Below are 10,711 nucleotides of genomic sequence, written 5' to 3' on the forward strand. Positions count from 1 at the left end.
AGGCTTGGGAAGCGTGCATTTAGAGTCTTAGAAGGTTGAATTTCAAAAATTATTCTAGGGTTACATGCTAGCATATCAAGTAGCTTATGAACCTGTGTGACTTCTTATGCCCTCTAGTATGCCAAATCACACTTTTGGCATACACTAGGAGAACATTGCCATTTAATATTGAGAATTAACTATTAATTCATTAAAACTTAATTAAAAGAGGGATTGGAATTCAACTAACCTCTAAGGCGCTGAATCAAACAATCTTACTCCCTTAGGGTGCTTGTAGGACTCCAAATGTTGCCCCTCTAGCTTGTCCACCACAAGCTCACCAAGTCCACCAATGGTAGCCCAAACTCTCTCTTTGAAGCTTGCCAACCACTAATGCTTTAGGGGTTTTTCTTTGGTGAAGGTTAAATGGGTGTATTCAAGCCATAAACAATTTCTAGCAATTTTGATTCAAGACAAAACAAAACTTTCTACTTGAATCAATGGAAGAAAAGTGAGAAGAGAGAAGAAAACCCTTCTTGCCATCCAAGGGTAAAAGAAAAGAGAAAAAATTGCTTCTTCTTTTTGTCTTGCATTTATATACAAGAGACAAAACTAATTAATTCGTGCCACATATCAATTTCTCATTTAATCTTGCTTTCTTGTTGTCTTAATCACATTAAGACAAGTGTCAAGCCAAGAATAAATCATCATAAGGTGGTCTTCCATCATGGGAAGACAAGTGGCTCAATCATATGGGTGCCACGTGTTATCATCTTATGGAGCCACGTGTTACCATGTGAAATTACCATTTTGCCCTTATATGTAATTTTGAGTTCTCAACTCAAAATTGTATGTTCTCTTCTTCAAATTAATTTATATCATATATAAATTGATTAATTAATTAATCTCCATTAATTAATCTCACAATTAAATTCATATTCAAACTCTTTAAATATAAATTTAATTTACATTATACATCCAATAACCTAGATTTGGTTTCAAGTCATACTAGGAACTTTGCAATCTTATTGCAAACCAAACCTATTTAATTAATTAATTGAACTCTTTAATTAATCAATTAAATCACATTTTACTTGGTGATTAACTTGTGTATATGTGTGACTTACTAAGCTCATTACTAATTGGCAATGAGAAATGATATCAACTCTTAATATCATTAGAATTCTTTCTTACCGTAAATGATTTCTCTAAATCATTTTAGGCATCTCATAGACCATGGTTAACCCCTAGCATAGCATGCCATGGCCACCCAATCAATAATAATAAATACCTTAAATGAACCTTTAATCATATGTTACCATGCACTAAAATCTCTCCATTACAAAATCTCAATTCTAGCTGGAGTTATGGTTTATGTCAAACTCTATTTGCTATGAATATTATATTCTCTTTTAATTCTAATTCTTGATTAATCAAACTTTCTTGTCAGAAACTCTTTTCTGGCTAAGTCTATCTATCCTGGCTAGGAACTTGAATCATCAAGAATGATTAAATGAACATAGGATTTTATCCCTATTTACTTAGGGTAACAGATCTGTAACACCCTCCCTGTATCAACTCCGTACATTCTACTGTTCCGGTGACCGGTGTCGGTCCGGACAGCTAGAACGTCCGAAAAAATATTTAAACTAAAGTCAGGAACCATAATTAACTCAAATATTAATAAGAAAAATTTAGTAAAAATTTTAGAAATAAAATACAACCAAGTCAAATGGCGGTGCCCAGCGATGGGTAACCCAGAGGAAGTTGCGGTTCTCGCAACTAGGAGCCCTAGACCAGGAAAAATTCATAAAATAATTTTGGGACTCCAAAGAAGGGTCATTGAGGTTCCTATGGCATCAGAATGCCAAGAAAATATTTAGGAAAATTTTTCAATCGGTACAGACAATTTTGACCCATTAAGCCAAACGGAGGGCATTTTGGTCATTTCGCCTTCAGAGGTGATTTTTGGCCGACTTGTCCAGTTGAGTAAATAATTATTGTGACATAAAATATGAATTAATATTGATGAAAAATTAATTTAAAGTTAGTAGAAAAGAAAAGAAAAGAAAAAAATACAATATGTGCAATTTATGACATCATTGTGATGTCATTTGAAGTTCCCACCAATCACATGTAAACAACCAACTAATTAACCAATAAAAGAGACAAAAATAGACCAAAGGAACTAAAAATGCCATCAGCCATCTTCCTCCCCAAACCAGCCGAAACCTATGCCTTGCCCTAAACCTCCATTAACACTCCATTCAAGCTTAAAAATCTCTCAAACCTCACCCTAAAACCCTAAGTCACCTTCACTAAAACTTATCCACACACCCTAAGGAAGCTCTAGGCAGCCACAAAGAGGATAAATTTTAGAGTTTTCACAAGTTCAAAAAGTTGAGCAAAGAGGTTAGTGCCTATTTATACTTATACTTCTTTTATTCCATATTAAGGACTTAAAATAAGTAAGGAATTGTGAATTAAATGAATGAAATTTATGTGTATGTACTCCTTGAAATTTCGGCAGCCCTAAGGAAGGGATAAGAGTGATTGTTTTGATGGACTTAGAGTGGACTAAAGATGATGTTTAAGGTATATATATACATGTATAATGAATTGGTGTGCTAACTAAGGTAATTGGTGTAAACCTTGAATATGAGCTAGGGTTTGGGAGTGACACTTGGATTTAGCTTATGAAATTGTTAAAGAACATTCTAATGGTCAATTAGTGACCATTTGAGGTAAGTTGACAATAATTTGAAGTGCATTAGAGTGTTACAAAGTGTTTTGGTAGGCTGCCTAGTGACAGCAGCAGGGAGGCTGTGAGTCCAGCCTGTTTGGACTGCCATATCTTTGGCTGTGTAGGTTCAATTGGTATTTGGCCAATTGGACATGAAACTAGACTTATAATGGCACAATTTTTCTGAAGAAACCATGCCCAAAAGACCAAAGCAAGTGGACCAAAAGTTGGCCCCAATCCAGATACCTTGCAAGCAAATTCTGCAGAATGACCAAATGAACAGTAACTATTCATTTGGCCATAACTCACTGTAAAATGGTCCATTTGACCTGAAATTTTTACAGTAACAAGATAAGATATAGACAAACAACTTTCATGAAGAAACCTACCCCAAATTATGACCAGAACCTATTCAACAAGGCAGTGGCAGTCACTGTTCATTGTACTGTAGATTTGGTAAATTCTGCAGATTTGAAATCCGGCCAGCTGTGGTTTTTGGACCATATCTAGAGCTACAAAACTCCAAATGGAGTGATTCGAAAAAAGAAATTCAACTAGACAAAATAAGAAACAACTTTCATGTTTTCCATTTCCTCAAATTTCCACTGTAACAGTCCCTAATGGAACAGTAAACTTATGGTACAAAAACTGAAAATTCTGCCCCTTAGTGCTAAGCTTGGAAATGGATTTGGTGATTAATTCCAACAAGTTTTAAATGCAAAATGTGGTACATTGGGAGTGTTAAAACCAATGCATCTATTTTCTATCCAAAAGTCAACATTTTTGTTGACTAATAAAGTGAATAGTGACACCAAAACTTGAAATTCAAAAATTGAAGAATTCAAAAGTATCAAATGCCCTAGTATACCTAACTAGATTGGTTTGGATAGTTTGGCATGCCAATAGGGTTCAGTTAGCAGTACTGCACATGGCATTATGTCATTCTATGATTTTATGGCTTTTAGCCATTCTGACCTTGTGTTGATATTTGGCCTTGTGCCCATTGTCATTACAGCTTATTAGTTGTTCTGTTGCACACCGGGAGATGCATATGTGACCGATGGTGTGACGGCCCGAGGTACTTGATACCCAGTGCGGTTTACGTTATCGATCCGATCGTCTAGTATAGGTTACTTGGGCAACCAAATGAATGAAAGTGGACAAAGTTAACAAAATAAATGAATATACAAATACAAAACAAATAAGTCATATACATTCAATGCATATTTATTTCTGTTATTTCTTTCTATTTTATTATTTGCACCACTAAGCATTATTGCTTAGCGTGTTGCTTTTGCCACGCATAGGTTCGGGAGATACTGACCAAGAGCCTAGTAGACCACAGATTGGGTGAGACCTCCTGCAGCTCTGCATAGTGTCCGTGTCACCTCACCTTCCACAGTGCATTAGTAGGACACTAGGTTTCATTTTGATATTTTGTAACTAATTTCTATTTTCTCATGTGTATTTGAACTTATGTAATGTATTTTGATGTTCATGTAAATAATGAAAATTGTGTTTGTGAATGGAAAATGTGAATATCTATCTGTGAATTGTACTTGATTATCACATGAGATGAATGATTGAGAAATGAAATTGAAAAATATTGAGATTTTGATATTGGAGTTTGAGATGATTGAATATGATTATAGGAAGTGTTTTTCACGAGTTCAAGAAGCTATTTTCTCCATTTTTAGCTTGGTACTCTGCCGGATTTTTTATAAAATTTTCGGAACCCCAAATAAATTATAATTTCAATAAATGACTTAAATAAATAATATTTCACAAGTTATATTCAAAACCATGATAAAAATTAATTAAGGTAAAATAGAGTGTTTCGGTACACCGTGTGACATAACTTACTCGGATGTACTGTAAACGGGTAACGGGTGTCACAAGATCCCATCTTGATCAACACCCATCTCCATATATAACTAGTAGGAGCCAACACATGCCCATATACCCATCCACAGTATGAGTATGAAAGCAGTATCAAACTCAAATCACCTATATACAAGATAACTGTATTATCTCAGGTCTAAAGATTATATGCACTGATATGACATATGACAATGCATTGACAAAAGTAAACTCCACGTGCTTATCATAAGTGTCACTAGTTCGGCCTACTTATCATCTATAAGTGCCTATCATGTTTGTTATGTGGCATGAGACTCACCACTCCAACTTATTTATATCTCATATTAATACTTTGGGAACAAACATGATTACAATTTTTCTGGATAAGTCATATCCTTTTGTGAAGTATCCTCGCTTGTGAACCAATTTATAATACTTTGTGCTAGAAATACTGTCACTCATATTCTTAACAACTTAAGAATAGAATTTCTAAGAAAATATTAATGGACCTTTTCAATTACACATAAATAGATTATGTAAACAGAAAAGTGTAATTGCCTTTTATTAATGAAATATATACAAGATACATACAAAATGATATACTCTAGGGCATACTACTAACAATGAACTGCTCAATACGAGGGAACGCCGACTTGGCCAAAGTCTTGGGCTCTACAATCTGCTTCCCTAAAGACCGAACTAGGATGGGCCTAAAGAGCATGGAGGATCCCCTCACTCAAACGATGAGCTTGAGTTTGGAGGCAGTTGCGAACCAACACATGCTTAGAGAAAAGGCCCACCTCTTAAGAAGGGAGATTACAAAGCGATCCAGTGCGACAGTTGCGAAGAGCCAACTTTCTGTTGCGAATGAACGGATCAGCGAACTAGAGGGATAAGTGAGGTCTCATGAAGAGAAGACTGCTCGGCTGGAGAAGGAACTTGAAGATGCTCAGGCCTTTCGAGCTTTTGACCTAACTAAGTTCTCCGAAGAGATCAAAGCAAAAGAGAATGAAGCTCTGGTGAAGGAAGCTGGCCCTTACGTGAATGCCCATAGTGATCTCCTAGTCAAGCTAGTCAAGCGCTATCCCGAAGAGGATTTCACCTGGCTCGAGAAGCTTGCCCTGGGTGTTGAAGCTAAGAGCGAGCATGAACAGGAGGGAGAGGAGGGAGTGAATAATGAAAATGTAACTATAGATTGGGCTGGGGAAGACCTGCCCACTAAATGAATGTAAAAGTTTTTTGAGATAAATAATATAACTCTTTTTGCATGAGCAACCTCATACTTTTGGAGATCAGATAATTACTTAAGAGATCAGATAAAACATTAACCTTTATTAAAATAAGTGTTTGCACAATTAAAACCAGATAACTAAACACAAGACTGTTCGCAATTTAAAATTTTAAGGTATTTGAATAGTTCTTGAGATCGAAAGACAATAGAGCGTAGGATCGGATAATCCGGAGATCGGATATCGATCGAGAATAGAATGACAGAGATGAAGAGACAGAACATAGAAGTGTATGAGATCAGATAATCCTGAAACTTAAACATATGAACACGCGATGAAGAGATCGAAAAACAACTGAACATAAATGTTCATGAGATCATATAATCTTGAAATATTTTTTTGGAAAGCAACTTGGACCATTGCCAAGTTCGAAAAAGTGACCTGTGATCAAGCCACAATTAAAGTAACTTGTTGAGATCGAGTTTAGATCGGAAATCTATACAAGAAAATAACATTTTATGAAATTAAAACTGAATTACAGCTTTTAAAGAGAAAATTGTATATTAATTACACAAGTTATGAATTTAATGGTCGACCAAAATATGATACCTATAGGTGTAATTGGGTGGACATGTCCGGGGTTGCTCCACTGCTGGTTTGTCCCTTCTTCTATTTTCTTTCTTAATTTCAATAAATTGATTGACTTAAAAAAAAAAAATCTTATTTCATCTCTTTTCCTCTGTTCTTATTTTTCTGTCTTAGCAGCTTGAGCTTTAGCAATTTCAAGTTTAGCACTGGTTTCTTCCTATGATGCAAGCTTCTCCACAAGGTTGATATGTAATCAGGCCTTCGATTCTTAAAGTCAAGGTCGTAAGCATGCTTCCAAACATCACTAGTAAGGAGTGGACAGTAAGCAAGTGAATTTATCTCGATGCTTTTTGGGAAAGAGAGTGTACAATAGATTATTTCATGAATCTCCATATACAATATTTTCAGCCCAAGATGTTGATGCATAAATAAAAGTGACTTAAGCTATGTTATCACAAACCATATTATTATTTAGCCTAACCTAGAGAACTATAGGTAGCACATTAGCACGCATCCTCTATAAGCAGTAGATAATCTACCCTAATCTAGATAATGTATCTGTCACTAATCCATTCTAATTAAGTGCTGTTAATTTCAATACATCACAAACAAATGAATTCTTTTATTAACGTTTTTTAAATTTTATTTTAATTTAATTTCTTATAAATTCATTAAAAATATTTCATATAAAATAAATTTATATTTTATTTTTATTATAAATATATTTCTTAAATTCTTATGACATTAGAATGAAGTTTATCAATAAATATAGTAATATTTACATATGACTTATAAATTTAACTTTATTTAAAACTAATATATATATATATATATATATATATATATATATATATATATTGAGAGAGAGATCTACAACACCTCAATCTTTCTTTCGATTGGTTATGATTGCAATAAATAGCCAAAATGAAGTTGCAGGCTTGGCTTCTAGCTTAGATGCTATTGTGATCCTACCCTCATATAAGTTTAGTTTTTGTACATTACTGATTTGTTTTGAAAATAAATTGGTCTACCATAGATTATTTTTTTTCTTAGAATTTTTATTTATTGTTGCTTTAAATTGCTTCAAAATCATCTAAACTCTGAAGGGGTATCGTGATCTTTTGTATTTTCATTATTTGCAAAGGGCAAAAGATGAACAATGAGTGACTATACTCTAGTTTTGAGATCTTTACATTCTCTTCTCATATTGTATTTTTTCATATCACATGTTCTTTTGCAATTTATTATATACTATGAATTAATTTGCTCCAATCTTTTTTATATGAAAAGATTTGTGGCTACCGTTATTTAATTTCGTATGGCTAATAAAAAAAAATATTATTTGGATTTTGTTGCTGTTATTATTGTGGCTATTCTATAATGATCCCTCGAATCATAAAATTTCGAATATATTGATACATATATTAGAATCGATTTTTTTATATATAAAAGAAAATTTAGTTAGTAATTTATTATTTATAAATAATTTATTATTATTGTTAATATATTTGTTAAATTTGTTTTTAAAAATTTTTTCTATATTATAAGAAAATATTATATTATATAAAATATTATATATCAAATAAATATTAATAATATTAATATCTATTAATTTGGATGTACACGATTAATTCTACTAAATAAAACAAAAAAATCAAATCCAAAATAAATAAATTTAAAAAATCAACATGAAATTATATTAAATTCAATTTATTTTACTGTTATATATATAAGCTCTTAAATAGCGTTGGAGAAAGTTTAAAGTTTTCACACTAATTATATAAGCTTTATAAAAATTATAAAATGCCAAATACTAAGTGTCAATGAAGTTAACATTTTATTATTGAAAAAATTTAACACGAAAATATATCAATCAATAAAATAATAAATAATTAAATTTATATACTTATAAAACACTTAAAATTATAAAATTATATTATAATTATAAAATTTTCATAATAAATTTTACTCTTATTATATTCACTTACAAATATATAATTTCTTATTTCTATTCATATATTTTTACTTTTATTAACTTAAATTCAAAAGTAATAAGATTCATATACAATAAAATATTAAAAAATAAAAAAATATTATATTATCATAGTAATAATTGATATATTGTAATAATAATATTATATTGTATAATAAATTAATAAAAAATTATGTAAAAATATTAAATTAAGAAGAAAACATACAACGCATAAAAAAAACAAACTAGCGTATACTACATACAGTGGACTAATTATTGAGCCCATAATTTCCTTAAAATACTAGTGCAGCGTCGATGACACTCACTAAAACGACGTAATGAGAGTCAACATGTGGATTAGGCCTGAATTTATCTAACTAAGGGAAAATTACTTCGTGTAACCAATATATATATATATATTAAAAAGTATTGCTGTTCCGATTTTTTTTTCTTTTTTTATTTACACTGTTAAATGCAATTTTTTTTTCAAAGAAAGCAATTTTTTAATGCATAATTGAGTATGAGGTGCAAAAATATAAGGTTCATTAATTATTGATCTATTTTAATTGATGAGTGATCAGCTAATTCGATACTCAGAAGTCATAACAGTAAAAATTAAAAAAAAATAATTAAAATTTTTTCAAGCTTAATAACATATAATTATAATTGATTAATAGAGGCTCAATAAATAAAATAGACAAAAAAAATTAAGGTTTTGCAAATGAGTTTGGGGTTAACCAAAATAAAATAGCAAATCTTTAAATATAGGAGTATAAATAACAGCTGATCATAAATTCAGTGATTTAATAGTTATAAGCAAATTCACTATATATGTATATATATTTTCTTATGAACATACATGACAAAGAAAGTGAAAAAAAAATGCTGGGAGAAACTTCTTACTATCCCATATAATTGCAAAGCCGGGCTCCAAGCGATTACATGCTGTGGAAATGCCACTGGCCCAAGCAATTAATGACATTCACGTCAATTAGCTACTCCACTTAGACCAACATTATTAACTTGCACATCGCACCTCATATATAATTTCTATATTCCTATGAAGATTAACACATGACTATTTTGCTAGTTTCCCCTTCTACAGACAGGCTCCTCCAGCATTGTTGCATGATGCTTCAGCTGGTTGGTTCTTGTAAGTGAGATTTATACCCTCTAATTTGATCCCAGTACATGGATACTTCTTACTGCAATCAAATTTCACTGCAATTTCTGTTGCTGATGATCCATGGATATCTAGATAGGTCACGCCACTAATTTTTACCCCAGAAACCTGTTCCATGCAGAAATTTAATTAGAACAGAAGTTAGACTCTTAATTAGGACTGAAAGAGGAATTGAAGTAGTTTGATAACCTTGGCCTACCTGGCCAGGGCAATTGTTGTTATCAGGACAGTAATTTTGATCAATAATAATAGGATTTTGAACGTTATTCATGACAAGATGTTGGAAAACAATGTTCCTGGCGAAACCGTTGCTGGGTCTACCCCAGGTCTTGATTCTCACTCCATTGTCAGTTCCAGTAAATGTAGCTCCTTTGACTGTCACATTCTGGACTCCACTTTCTTGAAGGTCCTTGCCTAAACTTCCAATGCTGCAGAGCCACACATTTGATGTTTTTTAGCTTACCAGGTTACAAAAATCATTATATTCACATATGTTGTCGTACATTTAACATCTTTTTAATTACCTGATTCCATGGCCAGGTCCACAGGCAACATTTTGAACCCACGTATTAGTGGTGCCAGGGCCAATTGATACACAATCATCCCCTGTACTAATCTTAGAATTCAGGATGGTGACACCACTTGATGCTTGAACATGAATTCCGTCGGTGTTGGGGCTCTCAACAGAGGCCATGATTTTCACCCCTTGCACTTTGACGTTTTGGCATTCATTGATGACAATGTGGAACATTTGGCTATTCAATGATGTCAATCCGCTTATTACAACGTTGTTTGAATTTGTGAATTCAAGTGACTGCACATGCATGCAAAGAAGAACAAGTAGAATATATTTATTCAAATTCTAATAGATATATATGGAATTCTATATAAATGGGTATCTCTATGCACATGGCTACCTTTCACACTCTAGAATTTTAAAATACCGCATAAGATTTTCTGGGATTCTTTTAAAGGTATATGTGAGTCATTGGAATAGAAATTTGATCGTCCTTCTAAATCTACGACCTTTTTTAATGGTGGAGGGAAGGGGCTGTAACTCTCGAACCCGAGATTTCATTACGTCCTCAGGAGGGATAAACAGACCAGTTTGCTTGGAACTTTGCTTAAGAGGCGAATAGCTCAGGTTGGCCGTAAAT

At 32.5% G+C, this 10,711-nt stretch overlaps 1 protein-coding gene across 1 annotated transcript in view; it reads right to left on the reverse strand.

Moving 5' to 3' along the window:
* Positions 1-9,272: 9,272 nt before the first annotated feature.
* Positions 9,273-10,711, reverse strand: part of LOC131177944 (polygalacturonase-like) — a 1,520-nt gene continuing 81 nt past the window's right edge. The window contains exons 2-4 of the mRNA XM_058143120.1: positions 10,079-10,368; positions 9,754-9,982; positions 9,273-9,662 (exon numbers count right to left, since the gene is read on the reverse strand). Of these exons, the coding sequence (XP_057999103.1) occupies positions 9,471-9,662; positions 9,754-9,982; positions 10,079-10,368 (711 nt within the window). The 3' untranslated portion in view covers positions 9,273-9,470. The remainder of the gene's footprint in view (positions 9,663-9,753; positions 9,983-10,078; positions 10,369-10,711) is intronic.

Source organism: Hevea brasiliensis, chromosome 2 (assembly GCF_030052815.1).
Source record: "Hevea brasiliensis isolate MT/VB/25A 57/8 chromosome 2, ASM3005281v1, whole genome shotgun sequence".
NCBI classification, from domain to species: Eukaryota; Viridiplantae; Streptophyta; class Magnoliopsida; order Malpighiales; family Euphorbiaceae; genus Hevea; species Hevea brasiliensis.